Source organism: Uloborus diversus, chromosome 1, assembly GCF_026930045.1.
Source record: "Uloborus diversus isolate 005 chromosome 1, Udiv.v.3.1, whole genome shotgun sequence".
Classification (NCBI taxonomy): Eukaryota; Metazoa; Arthropoda; class Arachnida; order Araneae; family Uloboridae; genus Uloborus; species Uloborus diversus.
Window position 1 is genome coordinate 25,628,091 of NC_072731.1, and position 22,455 is coordinate 25,650,545.

Consider the following 22,455-nt stretch of genomic DNA (forward strand, 5'->3'; position numbering starts at 1 on the left):
TTGTACAAAAATAAAGTATCTTTTTTTTTCGTTTCTCTTTTAGATGATACAGGTACTGATGTAGTGGATGTGTCTGAAAGTGAGAGGCAATCGTGTTGCTTGTCCGACGAAATGGCTTTAAGGCTTGGGCATCTAGCAGTAAAGGTAAGTCCTATGATGTTTCGAGAGTACTTTAGTTATCCGAAAAACGAACACCCCAATTTTTCAGCCAACGAACCAATCAATGTTCGATCCATGTAAGATATACTTCGAAATGTGATTGTTTTAAATGCTTTTCAAAATCAAGGTTTAAACCAGTAAAACGTTTGATGGATGTCTGTTTACTACGCTTTAAACTTATGAAACCCTGAACGAAACCCTGAAGTTTTATTAAATCGTACCTAAACGACAATACTGAGAGAATTAGATGTGAGATATATTTTCGGATATATCATGAGGGAAAGGAGGAAAGATTAGATTGGCGGAAACTGAAGCCAAAATAGTTCTGTGCCACCTTGAGATCAATATTATGTCGCATGATTCACGCTGTCTTTGACAGTCACGTCAAAAAATAGCGCCGACGAAATAAAAACATAATTTATTACATTGCCCTTAACAAATGTAAGCCAAAAAATTATAAATGAATAAATTTACGAAATTTACGTTATAAACCTAACAGGTGTCGTTACTCATCGTGTTTAAACGATCAAATCTGCCAAATTTGGATTATAAAACATTTAACCATAGAACTACAAACCAGGATAGATATCTACCACAGGCAAACTGGGTTTTCAGCACTTATAGCTATTCAAATCGTATTTTCACCAACTAAATTTTGATAAAATTGATTTCGGGCTATTCTATTTGACGAGGAAAAACAAAAAATAAAATAAATAAAATAAAATACCATGTACTTATGTGTCAGATTACAGCTCTCATAACCATTTTATGACAAAAACCCATTGGTTAAATACTTACCTCAGTTTGTAGTTTAAAGGTTTAAGAAAAAAGGATTTGTAGTTCTTGGGTAAAACTTATTAGTTAAGAGAGTGAATCTGCGGTAAATGAATTTTTTTAGTTCTCAACGAAAAATTTTTTTGTTTAGTTTAGTATTCATTCTTTCGCTAGTTGCTGTTATTCTTGTGTTTGCAAAGATGAGGGTCAGATGATATTTGAACGTTTTTCAGTTTTATTCGGAATAGGGAAAAATATGCATTATTTTAATAAGGCCCTTTATTAATTAAGCATACGAAAACAAATATATCATTTGTTTTGTTGAAAAAATTTCTATGCGCCGTTGAAATTCAAATTATATTCACCCAATATACTTTTGTTTTACAGATTGAAAAATGCTATCGATCTCACAGAGATATCGAGTGGGGCTTTTGGAACAACAACCTGTACATTTTCCAGGTAAGTTTATTCTAATGTCAAACAAAATATTTTAATAGTTTCTTTAGTTGCCGTAGGACATTCACCATTTTTTTACTTTCTTCCAAACTAGTCTCGGCCGGTGACCAGCGGTTCCGGAGCAACAGATTATGAGATTGACCACGAAGTTGACGATCCCCTAAGGACTGAAAACGAATACTTCAGTGTTTGCAACGTTGGGTATGATCTCACTGAGTCTTTTTTCAAACTACAGTAGAGTCTCGAAAATCCGAGGTAATTGGGGCTCGCGCTACCTCGGATTACTGAAAACTCGGATTATCCGAAAAAATATTTGGACTACATAAGGACATGCGCTGTTTACTTCCTTACGCTATGAAAATGAAATATTGTCCTCTCAAAAAAATTATCACTCAAATAGCAACATTTATTTATGTTTTAATTAGCAGGCAACCAAAATATGCCTTTTGATCGGCCTCGAATAAATTTTGTACGTCCCTTTTTAAATACTATCGGATATTCCTAAAGAGCTGTTTGTTCGTTCTTTGAGGTAAAATAATATTTTAATTTCATGTTATTTTTTGTGTCGACCTACTTTCTCCAGGACACCTCTTAATCCATCTCTAACAGTCAATGAATATTTCAGGCAACATTAACCTTTCAATATCTTTTTATTACCTTATTGTAAGTTGTCAAAGAAGTTCTACATCGCAAAATATTTCAATTTTCAGAATAAAACATTTTTTTGTCTTTTAAAAGTATACCTTAAACATATCAACAATGAACCTCGAATTAAGCGGAACCTTGGACTTTTGAGACTCAGATTTTCGAGACTCTACTGTATATTACTATATTATGTGCATATGTTTCTGCGAAAGTGTGTAAGTAAATACCAACAGTCTCCTACCAAAGGCATCGGTGAAAGGCTGAAAACTGCCGTTGACTCATCGATGAATGTCGACATTGTCCAATTTCGGTTTTTCACAGCAACATATGCGTGCTCACACACATGCAGTGGATAATATAGTCAAAGTCCTTCTTTTTTTCTGAGCGAAATATATGCGACTTCTCGCTTTTGTCGCTATATCACACTTGTACAAAATCTTCTATGCAGGAACATAAATAGATTCATTCTACATTTTTCTGAGCAAACCAATCTGTGAAGCTCTAGTTGGCATAAGGGAATATTTCGTCATCTTAATGCTGTGAAGGAATGTGAAATGTAATTGCGTCATTAGTTGGAAATGTATGTGGTGGTTAGCAAGCAAAGTTTAATTTGGCATCCTAAAATGAGAACTTTTACACTACATATGTCTATCGTTTGGAAGAACAGTGCCACATACGACATTTAAATTTTCTTTTTTTTCTCTCTCTCTTAAAGGCCTTCAAACGACGTTATCTTCTTTGGAAAATAATGACAGATTTTTTGTTCTAATATTAACCACTGTAGAGCACAGCAAACCTACTTTTTTTAATACAAATTGCCTGAAGAGTTCAACTTCAAAAGCTTCTCCTGTAAAATTTCATTTCTTCGTATTGTGGCAGTCTTCTTCCAAATGAGTGATATGTTCTACAGTTATTTTGTGGGCAGCGATGTCGTAGTTTCAAGTCTTAATGGTTTACCACTAGAATATGCTTTTGGAAACCTTTTGCTCAACTAATTTTTTGACTCTGAATTTCTGACGTTCTACGTGCTTTGAATTCTAGTATTTTACCAGAATAATTTTTCAGATCTGAAGAACTTTTTTGCTAGTTTAATCTGTCCTAAATTTTGCCTATCAACCAATCCGAGTGATAAATGTTTTTAAATGGGATAATGTTTCTTGGTAGTCTTGGCAAAAATATCGTGAATTCAAAATGCTAAAATGAATCATGGAACTTCGCTAATTTTGAAAATTAGATTTAAATGTTTTTAAAGATCAAGTCTTGGAAGTTCATGAAAGTGGGTTTTTTTTTCTTTGAACCCCGCATGTACTATAGTCTCAGCGATATATTTACGGTAACGACAAATGACAAAAATCCGACTTTCAATGTTTATTATCACTTCTGAATGAATCCTTGCTTTCAAAAAGTTAGTTTATGCATGGCAAATTCTTTTAAGAAACATTTTTGTTTCCTCAGGGAGGTGATGCCGGGGGCTATGTCACCTCTGGGCCTGGATGTCACTGTCAAGTTTTTTGGACAGATGTTTAGAGTAAGTATTTATCAAATTTCATCACTTTGTCAATAATTGACACAGAAAAAGGTAAAAGAAGGTTGCACCTTTTAAGTATTAATAATATTCAATTTTTTTCTTGCAGAGGCGATCGCTTAGTGATTGGAATAATGCCATTCGACCAAATTACTTCAAGAAAGGCATGTGTCACATGTACAATCACATGATGTTCTACGCAGCCGATGTAAGTATATTTCACGATAAGTTTGATCGTTCCAAAGTGCATTATCTGAAGAATCGCGGTTTTTGTCAACTGCTCAATGTGAAAGAGATTTTTTTAATTCAAACATTGAAAGAGTGTGTATGATGATATGTTGCCAACTGACAGCATTTAGTTGAATCTGCCACAACCAGTGAATAACAGGGGCGTTCACAGAAAGTTTGGGACCCATCACAAATGACTTTTACGGGTCCTCCTGTATCTTGTTTACCCCTGCGTCCCTATATATATTTCACCCCTTATTTAAAAAATCTCGAACCCGAACTAACTGGTGTCCCTTCTCCCCTGTGCATGTTCCTGCTCATGTATCAACACCCCAAAGCGTGGCCCATGCATTTATAGCAGGACCGGGGCCGCTTTGTCTAATGGTGCAGGCCCCTTCGATCTTTTGTTAACAGACGTACAAATATGAGATTGCGAAGCTTTTTTCGTTTCGGGCCCTTTTTTCAGGCAGCGTCAGATCTCTTTCTCCGGTCCCCTCTCTTTTCCTCAATGTGGGAGCCATGGCCCCCAGAGCTCAAGAAAGTAGAGAAAAAGTTGATAAAAGGGGAAAGCATTAGCATGTGTAAACTTCAGCTATTTACTTTGATCCCTGCTTTGGATGCAAAAAAAAAATGAATAATAATTATAAACTGTTTCCAAACGCTTTTGTCACATATAGTAATAAACAAATTACATGTTTTTTTTTTAATTATGACACTTTGAAAAATGTTAGGTTTGAATTTAAATGTATTAAGTTCAATAAAAAAAAAATTCTTGAAGTGGTCCACTCGGCAGTTGGCCCAGTCCGGGATCCCCGACTAACCGACCTGGCCAGTCCGCCACTGGTTGGGGAAAACCTAACCTGGCAACGTCGAAATGTTAGGATTAGGTTTATCCAAACTGTAGTTGAATCTTAATGCAAAAGATTGAGTTTTGCCTACAAAATATAAAACAATCTGAGGATTCTTTCTTCTATTACATTGACCTCTTTAACTAAAAGGTTTGAAGTGCAAACACTTAACTAGAACAATAAGAACAAAAGTGACCACGAGTGACCACGTGTCTCGAGCGAACGCCAGTAGAGCTCGAGACACGGTAGATCTGTTTCAGAGTCGCCGAAAACAGATGAACATCGACGAAGGTGTTCACGTTACATTGGACCCGTCGAATTACAAAGTGGGCAGCTTAGGGCTTGAAAAAAATTTCAATGCGGTTTAGATTTCCCGTCAGACATTTATGTTCAGTCAGCAGTCGAAACAGGGAAGTTTAGTTACATGATTTGAAGCTTTTCAGTATGATAATTTTAAGGCCTTTTCAAGTGCGCATTACAATTTTGGAACATATATAATTTTGAACTGTCAATGCTAATTTTGAAACATTAATGGCCATGATTTTCATGAATGTATGGGTTTACAGTTTCTTGGGATCTTTTCAGCTAATGGAAAACATGCTAGATCAGTCCGCCGCAGCTCAAGCCGGACAGATTGCTATATGGGGCAGAGTTCTTCATGACGACGAGCTCTTAGACATGGCTCGAGAAAGAGTGGGAAGGAGGAAGAAAACTCCCACTCTCGTAAGATATGTCAAGCTGTTCCTGGTATGTTGAATTTTTAACCAGCAATCAAGAAATTGATTAAAGTGAAAAAACAACGTAAATAAAGCACAAATTTTGAAGAAAATACAGCATATAGCTATTTCTAGGCTACAATGGAGCCTCTTCATCAGTGCAAAAAGTTCACCAACACAACCAGAAGTACTGCTCTCTCGCAACTTCTGGTTGTGTTGGTGAGCTTTTTGCACTGATGAAGAGGCTCCAATGTAGCCTTGAAATAGCTATATGCTGTACTTTCTAATTACAGCTAAAATTCTTCTATTCTAATTCTTCTTCTTATTGAAAGCTTTTGTGCAGACTCGCAAACCGAAATTGTGGCTATATGACTGGCTCTGAAACCTAATTGCAGAAACCATTTTAAATTGCACGTTTTAGAATAAGACAGTTGAAACTTGGAAAATATATCTCTGAAACAAGAAAGGTTGTCCCAGTTAAAGAAAAACCATTTATATATCAAACAAACTGCAACAATAGAAAACTTCCGCTGTCCTAAATTTGGTTTTTGATTTTCTGATTTAATTGAGCTGTATATTATTTATGAAATTCCATTTTACTTCTTTTCAGTGTTACTGTATTGCCGAGAAACGGCTGAAGCAAGCTCAGAAATATTACGCCAACTTTAGTGTCACAGAAAAGAAAACAGCGGAAGAACAGTTCAAAGAACTGCTTTACTGCTGCACAGATCTGACCTCCGTAAGTCAGTCCCAACATATGTGTAAATGTGTTCAGTTTCAGTGGTAGGGTAAGCATCTTTCTGTTTAGTGATGAAATATTAGTCGGTCATCCAGATTTCAGCCTGAACTCGCAACGCTCCATTCAGGGCCGGACTTAGGGGAGGGCAGGCGGGGCTACTGTCCGGGCCCTCCACAACAAAGGGACCCCAACAATAAAATTTTCACAAAATATCCTAACTTTCACGGATCAGCAAATTTTACGTTTTTTCTCTCAGACATGTTTTTACTTCCTTTTACAAAAAAGGAAGTATTGTATTCGCGAAAAAATTTTCACTCAAAAATCGCCCTTAATTTCCATTTTGCTCACCCCCAAATGAATGTTGAGTTTTTTTTTCGATTCGACCACATGCGGAAAAGTGCCTAAAAATGTATAGACACGCGAAATATCCATTTTGACCATCACCGAGGTAATTACAACGACTTTTCTCGTGACGTCTGTATGTATGTGCGTATGTGTGTATGTGCGTATGTGCGTATGTGCGTATGTATCTCGCATAACTCAAAAATGGTATGTCCTAGAAAGTTGAAATTTGGTACATAGACTCGTAGTGGGGTCTAGTTGTGCACCTCCTATTTTGGTTGCATTCGGGTGTTTCTAAAGGGGTCTTTTGCACCTTTTTGGGGGGAAATCATTGTTAATTTCGATGCAAACTCAAGTGGTGTTATAATTTGGCGGTCACTTGGCGATATATCGCCAGTCTTTTGGTTGCCAAGTTTTGTCGCCAACTTGGCGAAAAATTTGGCGATTTTTTATATTTTTTTTTAATTTGCTTTCAATGTGGCCATTGCTAGTGATATTTAAAGAGTTAGAGAGAGAATCCCATTAAAATTGCAATAATAGGGAAATAGCATTAAATTGGTGTAAAAGGAAGTCATGTGATGCACACATCAGCTCGTTTTTTTTTTTTTTTTTTGTATTTCTACAAAGAATGCTTGCACAAAAATAATATTATTATCGATATATCAGAAAGCCCTGATTGCAAGTATCCATTTACTATCAATTTTTTTTTGATCGAGCATTTCAGTGGCAATATATATTTTTTTATTCATTTAATTTGTACCTATGAGTTAAAAAAAATAAAGTAAAAAAAACCCAAAAAATGGCTAACTTTGCAGGTCATCCTTACAACTTCTCGCTTCTTGAGCTCAAGAATTTAAAAATTATTTGACGAAATGACTTGAATGGAAATTTTTTAAATCGAAAATATCGGATATATACATATTTATCAAAATATTCGGATATATATCAAAATATTGGATATTTTCGAAAATATGATGATCTTTTCGAACCCTGATTAGAGGCCTCCACTCCTTCGTTGCCCCGGGGCCTCCACACTTCCAAATCCGCTCCTGGCTCCATTAAATGCAATGTGACGTCATTTGTATTACTGTTATTATAGTTCAATTTCAGTATTGTTTCAGAGCCTGAATGCTCACATGCTGTGTTCTTCTATGTCCAGCATCTATAACATGATTGTGATGTCGCTTTTGCGAGACCCGGAGGGTGGTACGTACCATTTTGGTCATTTATAACCTTAGTGTTTCAATAAATCATTTATCCATCTTATTATTAATATCAGGGACTGAATTTTAATTTTTTGGCCTTCTTTCACTCGCAGATAGCTCTTTCTGTTAGTTTCCTATCTGTAACATATTGACTAAAATTTTATTCATTGTTGGAAAAAATCTGCTGCCTCACAATCTTAAATATTATGTATTTTCCCTATAATACGGTTCGTGAGAATGAAATTCAAGTTAAGCCTTGGTTTCCTAGAAGCAAATCGCCGGGCTTCGACGTCGCTCCTCGCCACGACGCTGAAGTCAAAGTCAAGTGGATTCCGGGCTGGCCATTCACGACGTCGATTTAGCTTGGGCGCGCATGCGCAGAAGAATCAAGTTTTCGCCTCGGCGAGGAGCGATGCCAACGATTGGCGTGTTCGCTCGTAGGAAACCAAGGCTTTTCCTGGTTGTATTATAGCCTACGCTTCATATAAATATGCACAAGTAACAGCAATTATTCGTCACCTTTCCTATTTCTCAACAGAGGGCACGTTAGAACTTGTAAAGCTGATGTGAAGTGAAGAGCAGTCGAGCCGAACGACATGATGGGATGGGTTTTATGTTTTGTTGTATGATACGCAGATATTGTTCATGACATTTTTTTAAGAAGTAACAGGCGCAGATCAAAAATCTATTTGCATTTTGTCTGGAAGTATCGGCTAGACCGAAAAACATTAACCATTCATCTATGGCTGGTAAAAATTTGCCAACAGTTGAAAACCTCACCAAACCTATCAGTCGTCGAAGTCTTACAAAAAAAAAAAAAAAAAAAAAAAAAAAAAAAAAAAAAAAAAAAAACACCAGTTCTTATGTAAAATGAACCCCGAATACAAATAAGACCACTGCTTTCCTCCATCACCCCTCCCCCCCTCAACTTTTGGAAATTGGCATCCAACATTTTGTTTTTAGTTTTTAGCAGTTTCATAGCCATTATTTTTACTTGGACAGGAAGGAGACATCCTCCTATAAATAATAGCCGATGATCGAGTAACCCGAGAGTTTCAACAATGAAACTCGCGCCACGGCATGGTAATTTGATAATATGTTTTGGTAATGTTTAACATGGAGGGAAAGTCTTCATTGTGACAAGGCTGAACTCGATCCGCTGGGTAAGACTGAGTGATTTCAGGGGGATGAAGAACCGTAAGAATGGTCCAAAATGAGCGCTATACCTACTGGAGTTTAGAGTTAATCCAATGGAGTTAGGGATATAATTTTAACTAGCAAAATATCACCAAACAGGCAATGGCTTCGTTCAAATGTAGAAGCAATTTTCACCCGTTATGTCTTGACGGGCAATTTTCTGGTTATTAAGATTAATAATGAAATTAAGTATGCTTATAATATAGCATTATGTGTATATTTATATTTATGGGGAATGCACTGCTTATCGCTATATTAAGAAAGATTCTAAGCGTCCATTGATACAGTGAAATCAGTTTCAGGAAAAGTAAAGAAAAGAGAAAACTTCCCTAGTTGTAGTCAATAGTTTACACATTTTTCTTTCCAGAACTGAATGATGACGTTTACAACGATTTCTCCAAGCTCTTAGCATCCATCAGCGAAGTAGAAAGTGCGGATGTTCCCGCTGCAATGCAGGTATTTAATTCAATCCAAATATTCATTACTTCATGGACTCCAAATAAACGGAAAATATGCCAGAAGCGGCACACAACCATAAAATTACTTCATATCCTGCTTTCGTTCGCCCGAAAGGTGACTGAATCAAAAAAAATACAACAACATTCAACTTTTTCTGATAACATTTCTGTAAAGTAAAATGCTGTCTTTTTTAAATTTCTGGTTGGAAACTGAAACTTTTGAAGTGACGATTCTTAAGCTTCATCCAGACTTGAGCACGTTAGGAATTCCGTCAAAACTAGCTTCTGAGTATTTCCCGCGCAATGTAGAGAGCAAACGCTGAATAGTCGTGAGCTCCAAGGCCAGCATTTGCAAAACTTATAAAGAATGATCCACTTAAATAATGTTAACTAATTGACATTACTTAATATCATGTAAATGATTACTCTCAAATAATATTCTAATTACTCTACAAAGTACTTCATACGTATAATACGTTGCATTTTGCCGTAAAGAACTGCTTTAATGAATAAAGAAGTATTAATTCTATCTAAAACCTTAAAGTTATTCTTTTGAAAACTCTTCACTTGAGCTTTTATTTGAACGGGTGTTAATAATATACGAAGTTTTATAAACCTCTTTTAAGAATCAACCGTAAGACTTAAGAGAATTGTATTTAAAATTAATTAATAATTAATTAATTATAAACTACTTTAATAGTTGCATTTAAATCCAAAGTATTTAAGCAAAAAGAATTCGATTTAAACTTGAAAAGAGGGAGAAAAAAGTTTTATCAGAAACAAAAATCTCTAACCATGATGGATACATTACTAAGATATTTTGGTTTGGTCATCTCAAACTGGTCACCCAAACATTCTCAAGGTCGTCATATCCACTGTGAGTAAAGAGTTATTTTTGGACTGCAATTTGAATTTCTTTACTTGAAATAAGAAATCAAATTAATTTTCTCTTTTTTATTCAGCTAAATAAGGTCTCCAATACTTTATTTAATTTGAATTTTAATTTATTTTTCTAGGATCTTGCTTATAGTATCGCTCAGGACATCGAACCAGAAGTTTTTAAGAAGATGACTTCAGAAGTATGTATTGTGTTACAAACTTAAGTATGCAAATGTTATTCCAGTTTACATCTGCGAAGAAAATATTCTTATATCTCAAAATAGATGGCTGCAATTCGGAAGCTTGTATTTAAATTGCACATGAAGAAGATTACTGCCGTGGGCAGGTAAACGGCAGTTTCTGCAGAAATGTGTTTCGAAGATAGTTGAAGAAACGCCAACCAAACTGCGTTTTGGTTTCCATTCTAACAACAGGAAAATGTTGGATTTAGACGTTTTTTTTCAGCGGAAACTAAATAAGCAAGTTTGTACAGTAAAACTAACGTACAATGCAAAAAAAAAAGGCAGTTTTTGTCTTTTACCTGTTAAAGGCAGAATAAACCGCTGCATATGTGAAATGGTAAAATATGTCTGGTAATGATTTTCATTGGCAATATTTGAATTCGTTGTCAGTAGTGATAAAGTCGAGTGATCCCGTAGTACGAATGAGTTGCAGTCTTTTGCGATATCTGCCCAAAATTACATTTGTACGGGCTGTAATATTGCAACAATTTGAAAAATTCTTTCACTACATGAAAGGTGCATTTTTACTGAGTGACATAGTCTGTAAATTATGCATATAGGGTGTCCCATAAGGTCGTTTACAAACTTAACATGCTGGTCTGTCAATGAGTTGAGCTGAATGCAAGTAGTGCAGATAAACGATATTAATCAGTGTTTCTAAAAGTTCTAATTTTGCATGCATTTCGGGCTATCTTGTAAGGTTTTTTTATCTCTACATAGTATAAAATGAAGTCTCCAAAAAGCGTCTGTGTGTTTGAACTCGCAAAACTCGAGAACTACTCGGCCGATTTCGCTGAAATTTTTACAATTTGTTCCTTTAAGTCCTGAGAAGGTTTGCAGATCAGTTCGAAAACAATTCGATGAATAGCTATTTTTTTATTCCAATTAAGGCCCAATTTTCACATAAATTCCCGAATATGGGGGTGAAAAATTACTTGCACATATTAATATTACATATCGTTGGAAAGGGAAGAATTTTCCGCGTTCTACGCAATTTGTTCCAATGCTCTAACTTAATTTCGGCGGGAGTTTTTTACGTTTTTAGCTCTATTTTTTTTAGGCTTAGCTGAAATTTAGGCACTACTTTCTTCATTAAATAAATCAATAAAAAGTGAAGGAATTGTCCCACAGCTTTCTTTTTGACGCCATTGGAAAAAGCGAGCTTTTTTACTCCAGATATAACTCGACCTATGGTCGAAAAAATAAGCTTTTATCTCGAAAGGAAAAAAAGTTACAAGCCTTTTAAAATCAAGTTTAAGAAATCTCGATTCCATTCAAATTATGAACCATTTTCTTCCGCACTTTAATTCCTTAAACTTATTTTATTTTGTGTTTCCATGGTTACGCATTTTAAATCCATCTTTCTGGATTTAATTTCTTAAAAGTATTTTAATATCTCTCGTCATTGTTTGGAAAGGAAATCATGATGTTTTTTTTTATTTATTTTTTACGCCTGATTGTTGAATATACGTCACTTGACACAATTATTGTTTTCAAGTTAGACCGGGCAAAGCCGGGCAACGCAGCTAGTTCATACTAAAATCCAATTGAAAAAAACTCAGAAAAACTCTTTTCTAATACGTGCTCATAAAAAAATGTTTTTTTTTTTTTTTTTGTTAAAAACATTCCTTTGAAAGCTTTCTGTTTTCACATATAGAGAGCAAATTTTCATTTTTTAATGCCGTAAGTTTTTTTTACGACGTTCCTCACTATAGCAACAAATAGCAGCGCCATTACACTTGCTAAGTCCTTCGCATTTTCGGCAAAGCACAAGAAAAGCACGATAGCTTTTCGTCGCACTCGAATGGTAAAGAAACTAAACATAAAAAATTAAGTAAAGATGTTTCAAGCGCTCTCATATGCTCCATATCATGTTTTCAACCAGTTCAATCGAATTTTCCAATCAAACGGGGAAAACTAAAGCATTCAGATGTTTTCATCTAAATGCAACTGCATTCAAAAGTTGTATTTTTTAGGCAAGTGCTCAATTCTATCATGCTCAGCGAAAAACCCATGACTTGTGATGACAAACTTAGTTCTTTCAATTTACCAAATAGAATGTCATCAAGTGTGCTAACATTTGTATCCAAAAAGTATCGAATGTGCAAGAGACAAATGAGTAAATGGTGAACAAAAAACTTTGCACTTGGGACTTCATTTGAAACAAACATGTTAAATTTCCGCCATTACAATATTATTTTCGCGAACCTTCTTTGTACCTCTCGCGAATCACAGGGGTTCGCGAACCACCGGTAGGGAAACGATGCCCTAGAGGAAAGCGTGCAGATATACTTCAATCCTCATTAAAGTGGTCTCCTTTTAGGAGCCTTTCACAGAATCCTTTTAGCCATCTGAAGAACAATTATAAGAGTTCATTTAGGAGATGGTGGTAAGCATTATTAGAATATTTTACTACAAGAAAGTAACGGGACAATACTTGGAAAAGGATATCTTATCGAAATATTTGAGTTAAGAAATTCTCTCTAAATGATTTGATCCTTAATGTTTATTCTGAAACCAACACTTTTTGAAAAAAAATTACAAGTGGATGAGCGAGAGGACAATAGTTTTTGCCAACAACTCTGTGAATCATCCACATGAATTACTTAATTCCCTTAACTCCTCCAGACTTCACTTCATGTTTTTAAAATGAAAGGCGATATCCCAATTATTTTATTGCTCAACTTTAATTCGCCTAAGCTATGCAATATAATTAGATCCCAATTAAACTCACTACGGAATAATATGATTTAGAGTATTGTTCTTACAGCATCAGCAGCAAATCAGTTTGCTCATATTCCTTGCATCTCCATGCTCTCTACATATTTCTTTTTCAATTTGAAGTGAATACAATTTCGAATGAAAATTTCTTATGCCATCACCATCATCAAATATGAAATTCAAACGTATAACTTCACGATACATAGTACAACGGTGAGTACGGTAAGATTGTATAGTTCAGAGGGAATTATATGTTGGTATCTCTTGATCAATAAATACGGTAAATCAATTTGTTTTAAATCTCATAAAAACCAAATAAATAATGTCGCGTACTATTAGACTTTAAACTAATAAGTAACAGCATAATAATTTTTAAAGATAGATAGTATTTTTAAACCCGAACATCGTCGGAACGGGCTGCTAATCGTTGAATAAAGTAGGGACATGTCCGCCATCTTGGGGCTAAACAATGCTTTCTTCCTAGGTCTGCTGTAATGATTATGCGTGTTTTGCTTCTTAATTGTGGTTTCTTTTTAACTCTGTGTTAATCCCAATCAAGTAGCAAAAAACGCTACTTCATTATAGCAGACATAAGGGTTTTTATGTTCATTGAGAGTTCCAAAGACAACACCCAGTCTTGACATTGACCACTTGGATTCAAAGTATAGAACCAGTCGAGGAGCCATGTTGACCTACTTTTCTGCCTGATAAGCCAAATGAAGTCTCAGTCCAGTCAAAGTTTTCACGTTGAAAGATTTAGGTTTCCCCAGCTTGCACCACAAGGAGACTCCACCATTACTATCCATGGCCTGATGGGGTAAGGGCGTGCACAGAAATTTTAGGGTCGGTCACTAATGACTTTTCCGGGCCCACCTCCATATTGTTTACTTCTATATTTCACGCCTAGTTTTAAAAACATGGAGCCCCCTTCAGGCTCGGAGCCGGATCAACAGGTGCCCCTTCTCCTCCCCCCCCCCTGTGTGCGCCCCTAGGTAGTGGCTCCAGGAATCACCTGGGGGAAGTTTAGAAACAACTCTCTACTGACTTACTTTAAGTGTCAAGAAGGGAAAAAATATTCTATAAAGTAATAAAAGGATTTCAAGAGTATTTTACTGAGTTCCCATTTTAGATTATTCGGATCCCGCTTAATAAAATCTATTTAGGTTTCAAAAAATTAACTTTCATGCTTAAATTTGTAGAGGGAATAGAAAAATTGGTTTTAGTTTGAAAACTAGAACCATTAAGAAAAAAAGCATGAAAATATCTTTTACTTCTAATCAATTGAAAATAAGAGTAATCATAAAAATATATTTAATCATGAAAATATTTTACTTCTAACTGAGTATATTTATGATCATCTCTACTAACGATCGTAAATGTATTCAATTATTCACAAATCAAAATGAAACTACTTTACCGAGATAAATAAAGGAAACTGGAGGAAAACATTTTAAGACTGTATACAACTTGCATACTTCAAAAGAGCATGCATCATTTTAATCGCTTTGCTTTAAACACTCCATTGAAAAAGTTATCAGAATGTGATTCTTTCATATTTATGAATTTTTAATGCATTATAAAAAGGTGAAGCAGATTTCGAGTTTGATAAATGATGTATATATTTTCATTTTTACAGGAGGCCGAAAATTGGCTGAGAACAACGAAAGCGACGGCAGGCGAGAAGTTCAAAGACTTTTTGCTGAAGCATGGACATCGGTGTTTAAAAGAGGTGGACGTCTGTTATTTCTACTTTATTTTTCGTTTTATGATGTAGCCATTTTCGACAAAACCAAAAGTTCCCAACATTTCCGGAAATAATAATAATAGTCGATGATTGAGTAACCCGCGTGTTTCAACAATGAAACTCGCGCCACGGCATGATAATTTGATAATATGTCTTGGTAATGTTAAACATGCAGGGGAAGGCTTTATTGTGACAAGGTTGAACTCAATCCGGCAACTTAACTGTTTTACGGGTACTGGAGTTTAGGGTTGATCCACTGGTGTTAGGGTTGAAATTTCAACTATCAAACTATCACTAAACAGGCAATGGCTTTGATCAAATGTAGAAACAATTTTCACCCGTCATGCCATGACGAGTGATTTTCTAGTAATAATAATAATAGGCAAAGAGCTGTATTTGGGAAAAATGTAACCATTTTCTTTGCATGGCTTAATTTTCTGGCCTAGAAGAGTTTTCTCATGCAACTCCAAGCACGTGCATGCAATTTTCATTCTAAGTTGGTGAGAAACGGTGGATTACTTAGTCGGCGCAAATGTAATCATTCTCGCCCTGCCGCTGCCGCTCCCTACTCGTTAACTTTCTATTAAATACAGTGGAACCCTGATTTTACATTTGCCAAGGATCTTGATCAAAAGAAAGGAAAATACGGGAAAACAGTGAAAACACATTTAAATATTTAAAAATCTAGTACCAAAATAAAGAGTATTTTTTCTGGGTCTGATAGAATTTATTTGGAAAGTGCATTTTACATAGAATTCGAATTATAACGTTTTTTTAAAGCAGATTTTTTATACGAATGAGTCTTTATTCACGCGATTGATAACCGAATTTAGTGTTCGCCAACAAGAAAATTAAACGCAATGATTTCAAATTTTTATCTGTTGCCAGTTTGTATTTGTTAACAAAATATTTGCATCTGATTTTTAATAGTATAAGGCTTTTAAAAGGATTTTCAATTTTTATTCTTTATTCTACATTTGCGACTCAGTCGGTGTTTTTAAACACGCTTTTATTAGCTTCACTTGTATGTATGTATGTATCTTGTAACGGAATCTTGCAACTCAAATTTCGCTCACTTCCTGCGATCGGATTCTTTTGAAATCACGCGACCTCAGACCCGATGACAATGCAATATTCTATAACCAAATTAACTATTTTTATTGTTAGTTTACTCCAGTTTTAATCAATATTTTGACATAATCCATCAATGTGAAGAAGAAAAAATTTAAAAAATATATATTAAAAAATGTTTGCAAAAATTATTTAAAAATATCTATAGAAACCTTTGATTTATCTGCATCAGACAAAATTTGTTCCAATGTTCAAAGGCAACTAGAACATGAAATATAATTGTTTTTAACTAATTTCATGCCAAAATTTAGGTTAGCCTTCAATTGGCAATTCATTGTTGATCAGGCCATTGTTGAACAAAACTTTTATTAAAATGCATCTCAAATTTTCAAAGTAATATATATATGATTTCCACACACATGCATCGATGACTGAGATGGGTTATCTGAATGAGACAAATACTCGATAGGCAATTTATCGGCGCAGTTGAGTGTAGCTCATCTATTACACTTTAAGAAATATAATTACTGTTTTTTGGAAAGACCGCGTTTCGAATGCTGCCCGATACCTCAATAGCTTTTTTTGGGCAAATTTCATAAATATAAAAGATTTTTAATCATGTTGAAATGAATATTTTTTCGTTGAACAAGTTAAACTATACGGAAAAAAATAAGAAAAATAAAAATAAAATAGTAGTTTAAAAAACTAAAAAACACAAGCAAAATGAACTAAAAAGCAAAAAAAATAATATTTTGATGATAAGTATACAAAGTAATTGACCAAACACTTAATTTTAATGTAATACAAAAAAGTCATGGGGACTTCGTATCAGTTGTCTGTAATTTCTACCATTTGTTGTCCATGTAAAAATGTAAATAGGCAGCATCCGTACGGTTTTTTTTATTACATTAAAATTAAGTGTTTGGTCAGTTACTTTATATACTTATCATCAAAAGATAATTTTTTACTTTTTAGTTCATTTTACTACAGAAGTTTGTTTTTTTTTTTTTAGTTTTGTAAACTTCTATTTTATTTAAATTTTAAATGTTTAACTTCATACAAAAAATTTCGAAAAACCTTTTAAAGGTTTTTAATTAATATTTTCTTTAATGAATGTCATAGGAAGACGCAACCTAACTAAGAGCACTCTCGACCAACGCTTTTTTTGAAAAAAATTTTTCCTCCAAACTCGGTCCACCTGTTTAGACGCTAGAGTATCACAGACATATACACAGATACACACTCACAGAAACACAGACACGTCAAACTTTTGACCTCCTTCCTTTGTGTGTTGAGGGTTAAAAAGAAAGGAAAATATGGAGAAAAATGTGGGAAATACATAGAAAACGAAAATCAAATAACGTGTAGGTTCTATATTTTCCGATAAAAACATTATTATAGATATCATTCTAACACATTTTGTTGCGAATCCGAACGTTTGAGTTGAAAACAGTTCGCAACAGCAGAGCGCTTTGTAAAACTTTGTAAGTTCTTTCCCTGGTATTTGAGGAAGAAAATAATTTTTCTCTATATATAAGCTCTTCAACGCAATCTTGAAAGAAACGACGGGTTGCTCTTCCGGTTCTTGTTCATCTTCATTGGCGAACAAACAGTCCAGTAGCATTTCTGTTTTCATGCAGTAACTTTTTTAACCAACGTGGATTGCCTTTCAAAAAGCACCAATGAAACATATATATTGCTTATTTTAGAACATTTTTTTTCTTTTTTTTTTACCTCCCAGGGAAATCGTAAAATGCGGGAAATTAATTAATAACAAATTTACAATCCGGGTAAAATTAACATTGTTAGTATATGAAAAAACTGGGACCTGAAGAAAGAAACATTAACTGCGGGAAAAACGTAGATTCGTAGGACGTACAATCGGGGTTTCACTGTAATAAGAGTAGCATTTCTGACCATCGAAAGCTTAATGTGGATCTCATTCATGTTGCATTTAATGCATAATCAAGTTTTCGACATTGGTTGATGCGTATTTATTACTTTCTTCCTCTTTTCAGTTTGATATCCATTCTGTGCCTTGGGGAGCAGACCCTAAGATCTTAATATCACTACTGCAGGTAAATGCCTGATTTATCTTCATTTTTCAGTTATAGTGTTGAATTAAACTTAATGACTGTTATTTGTGCCATAAAAAAGTAATGAACATCAGTTAGCTATATGAATACGCTACATTGACTACTGACGGTGGTTACTCCATTGTATGCTGGGAAGAGTACATGAATTACGTACAACGTTCATCTGACAACAGTAAATTTCAAGTTTTAATGACTGTAGGTAAAGGCCAGTTTACATTGACGAAAAGCCGGGGCATAACTATTTCCCAGTCCTTCCCAATACTGGGCTCTCTCTCTCTCTTTTTCTCCCGTAGTTTTCCCTATGTGGAGAGAAATGAAGGGGTTTTGACTCCTGAAAAAAGAGATCTAGTAGCAGAATCTAGGAACTTAGGGTGTTAAAACAAGATTCTTTTGGTTACTGTTTTTCAGATGCAATTGAAAACAGGCGGGAATAGCTTTTACTCGGATTTTCCGTTTGCAAAAAACGCTGATATGAAATATTTCTGTAGCAAACTGGTAAACTACTAAACGGCCGAAGTGGAAATCTTAAGATTCTCTTGGTATTGATTCTTCAAAGGTATCTTAAAATTCAAGATATTTCGAAGCATTTTAAAGACAGCCAGAGAGTTTTTGGTGATTCCAAGCAACAACAGTGTAGATGTCATCATTACTTTGAAGATGGCAAAGAGGGGACTTTTTTTTTAAACCAAAGTTAAGTCATCGTATAACTTCCGCTGTGGCAGGTGTACTTGACTTTGATTTCAGCGTCACGCCGAGTAGCGACGCAAAGTTCGTTGATTTCGCTTCTAGGAAACCAGGGCTTCAAGTGATTCCGGCGTGGCCACTCACGACGTCGATTTAGTTCGGGCGCGCATGCGCAGAAGAATCAAGTTAGCGATAAGCGACTCCGAAGGTCGGCGATTCGCTCCTAGGAAACCAATGCTTTACCGTGAGAAACGCTTTCTAACTCGTCTACCTGGCATCCTTCACTCAGTAAGGTCCTCCAAAAATCCGGATAAAATCGTAACATTTAAAAATCTTAAATTATGCACTGGTTTTTCTAGCACTTTTTTCCTGATTTCGCCGAAACTATAGGGTAAACGGTCATGCGCATTAACACACCGAACTTGGATCATTTGCATATCAGATGCCACTCTTCTTATGCTCAAAATATCGCGATTGTACTTTTCTTCTTTCTTTGGGAACTATTTCAATGTTCCTGAGTGTATATCGATAATGCAAAGTGGCATAAAATAATCCTTTTAAAAATTTGCCCTAACATCAGTTTTTGGTTCTAAAAGTATTCTATTTTCACAGAATCTTGTCGGCAGTGTCAAAGATCCATCGTCAAAGAAGAATATCGACTTTGATAAACTTCTGTCAGAATTACATATACAATTAAACAGTAAAACGAGGTAAATTTTCAATCTTCATTATTATTTTGAATTTTAATAGAGTAAAGAACCTTGTTCTAAGTTTACAGTCAGGAGTTTTAACCATTACTTTCATTTACCTCCATTACGAAACATTTTAAGAAAGTATTCTCTAAGCTTAATGAGATATGGTATTAATATCCTTTTCCGAGATCATATCAGTTTCTTGTTATAGTCGCAGAATCTTTATATATTAATAGGCAAACCGTTTTCTTTCGGTACCATTTTCTCTTCTGTTTGTGAATTGATTTTTTTCATTCTTTTTTGTTCAGCAGTATTGCCGAGTTTTAGTCTCATCAATAAATTTTTTTGAAATCAGACGCCAATTAACGGAAATATTAATTAAAAACGCAATTTCGTCCTATAAAGCTCTTTCGACGCGAATGGATGGTTCAATTTTGTCGAATTTGATATGGTTGGAAAGGTCTTTAAAAAATATTCGAAACAAAGAAATTATCAAGGTGCCCAAGATCCAATAACCTAAACTCACTAGAAAAGAAATTATAAGCGTTTTTTAGTTAGCGAAACTCAAAAATGTTAATTTTGACTCTTTTTCATTGTTGAAATTAATTGTTGGAAGCGTGAAACATTAAGTTTTGATTGATTTTTTAAACCTCTCTTTCTACACGGAAAATGCATTTTAGTGCTTCGAACTTGGTACGGTTGGAAAGCTCGTGAAAAGTACTCTTGAAGACGTTTAACCCGGTGTTACTGTTCAAAAACGCAAACCCGCTAAGTTGACTAGAAAAAGTGCTTAGATGCATTTATAAGTTAGCAAAAATTCATTTTTATTTGCTTTTTCACGCGACATAGTAGCATGAAGAAATGGCTGGATAATATTCTGTGTTTACATTTCTCGCTTGAGCCTAAAGAAATGAAATTCTTGATTTCGTTTTAATTATGAGGCTTCGTAGGTGACTACGGGCATTTAAAAATCTTTCCCTTTTGATTACGTTTCTGCGACTTTATTATTTAATTATTTATTCGCCGTCACGAGTGGAGTTTGTTCATATACTCAGTAGTATTGAATAAGTTGGCATGATTAAGTAATATTTTTACAAAGAATAGTTTTTTACAGAATTTTATTGAATTTTGCGGTATTATTTCTTTTAGGAAGCATTCGATTTTCTGGGATATTGGTGATCTTTACCTATTGGCGTCAAATTTTTGGCACCAATGCTAGCACGAGAATTGTTTTTGCTTTGCATATGTAAACAAATAGTAGGGAAATATCTACTTGCACAAGGACTTCACAAAGCAATGTGTTCAAGAGTGAAGTCATGGTTTATGGTGGGGTTCATGAAATTGTAGCAGTTTGTGACAAGGAAGAGGAAATAAATGACAAAAGAGACATGCAACGGGGAAAATGTGACATCGCAAGGTTTTTTTTTTTTTAAGAATGTTTATGAAAAACAGCGTGACATATGCCAAAGAGAGAAGGGGTACATACAATGCACTAATAAGCGGAAAATCAGAATTTGTGGATTTAACATCACTCTAGCTTTGAGGTACAGAATGTATTACTAGCATTTAGAGATAATGTTACCTAAATTATTATTGGAGGTAAGGAGTGCTTTAGACTAAAATAAGCGGTCAACGTGGCCAAGTAGCTAAGAGGAGACTTATATGTAACAACATTAGTATAGAACGTATTGTATCACTAAATATATGAGACAGTGTTCCGTTTGCTTAAAGTAAGAAAAATGCATTTATTTTTGTGCATGTAATGGTACTTAATCCAAAACATCTTTATAGGATGATTCTCAAGTTCCTGTTACCGACGTGTAGAAAAGGAGTTCAGAATAGGGAAGCATCAAAAGTAGGAAAAAGTTTAGCTGTTCATTTTTCATTACCAATTTTGCCTCCTTTATTTTTTAGGAATTCAGATCAGAGATTTGAATTTTTCACAAGTCTTGTTATAGCAGAGTCGGATTTGTTTCAAAGAACTTGATCGGAATCAACTTCCGATGCCCATTGTATACATGAAAACCTTCTAAAAGAGGATTATTTAAAAGCTTTTTTCCACCAGTGCATTATTTAAACATAAAAAATCCGACAGCACGAGAAACAAAAGTTTTGTTTCAGTAAAGTTTACTTTTATTTTTATCCTTTTTCCTGTGGAGTCGGAGTCGTTAGAAAACAGGTGGAATCCGACTCCAGCTTCTTTTTTTTCTTGAATAATCACTGACTCTCTTTGCATTTTTTTAAAAACTAACTACCAATAACATATAAAGACCTACTAATAAGAAAACAGCTGTCATTGGCAACCAACCAGCTAGCTTGATTTTTTGTCCAATTTTTTTTAATAGCTACCTACGCCGTATGTTAATTTGTTTGTTTTTTAACTCTCTTTAACTAATAGCAACTGTCAGCAAAGGATTTTGTTGCCTAACATTCACTGTTATAACCAGGAGTTCCAGACGTGTGAATATATTCACCCTAAAGTTAAAGTATGGTGTCCAAGGGTGCCATGCTGGCCAGGAAATAGATCAGGGTTGCTAAAACAGCAGACAATCGTAGACAGGGGTGCCAAAACAGCAAGCGATCGCAGAATGACTTGCTGACGCATGCGCTTCCGGATACATTCAACCACTTCAATGTGACGGACGAATGATAGGTTGCATCTCTGCGTGACCTTCTATGTCTTTCACATTGAATGAAGTACACTATTGGATTAAAACTGAACTTTTCTAGGATTAATCTAAAAATAACAAGTAAGTACAGCTTTTGATGATTTTTTAGCTCCTGAGGGTGTTCGGAAAATTCAAATAAGTGTTAGTGCGAAAGCGGAAACCTAAAAGTTCCGATATAATATATCTGTTTTTTAAATCTAAAGAGTTTGTCTATAAGCTTGGTTCTCACTAAAAAGTATGAAATAGAATAAGAATATGACTTCTTGTTTACAGTACTCAATAATTGCAGTTGACCTTAAAATCTTATTTAGGTTAATTCTAAAGCAGTCAATAAAATTAAAATTAAAAAATTAAGCGAAAAAGAA

At 34.8% G+C, this 22,455-nt stretch overlaps 1 protein-coding gene across 1 annotated transcript in view; it reads left to right on the forward strand.

Annotated features, from left to right (window-relative positions):
- Nucleotides 1-22,455, forward strand: part of LOC129228457 (putative phosphoenolpyruvate synthase) — a 333,414-nt gene that overhangs the window by 295,730 nt on the left and 15,229 nt on the right. The window contains exons 20-33 of the mRNA XM_054863141.1: nucleotides 44-144; nucleotides 1,321-1,392; nucleotides 1,484-1,590; nucleotides 3,490-3,562; nucleotides 3,669-3,767; nucleotides 5,221-5,382; nucleotides 5,962-6,090; nucleotides 7,554-7,638; nucleotides 9,202-9,290; nucleotides 10,309-10,371; nucleotides 14,771-14,863; nucleotides 17,968-18,027; nucleotides 19,342-19,439; nucleotides 21,213-21,276. Coding sequence (XP_054719116.1) covers nucleotides 44-144; nucleotides 1,321-1,392; nucleotides 1,484-1,590; nucleotides 3,490-3,562; nucleotides 3,669-3,767; nucleotides 5,221-5,382; nucleotides 5,962-6,090; nucleotides 7,554-7,638; nucleotides 9,202-9,290; nucleotides 10,309-10,371; nucleotides 14,771-14,863; nucleotides 17,968-18,027; nucleotides 19,342-19,439; nucleotides 21,213-21,276 — 1,295 coding nt within the window. The remainder of the gene's footprint in view (nucleotides 1-43; nucleotides 145-1,320; nucleotides 1,393-1,483; nucleotides 1,591-3,489; nucleotides 3,563-3,668; nucleotides 3,768-5,220; nucleotides 5,383-5,961; nucleotides 6,091-7,553; nucleotides 7,639-9,201; nucleotides 9,291-10,308; nucleotides 10,372-14,770; nucleotides 14,864-17,967; nucleotides 18,028-19,341; nucleotides 19,440-21,212; nucleotides 21,277-22,455) is intronic.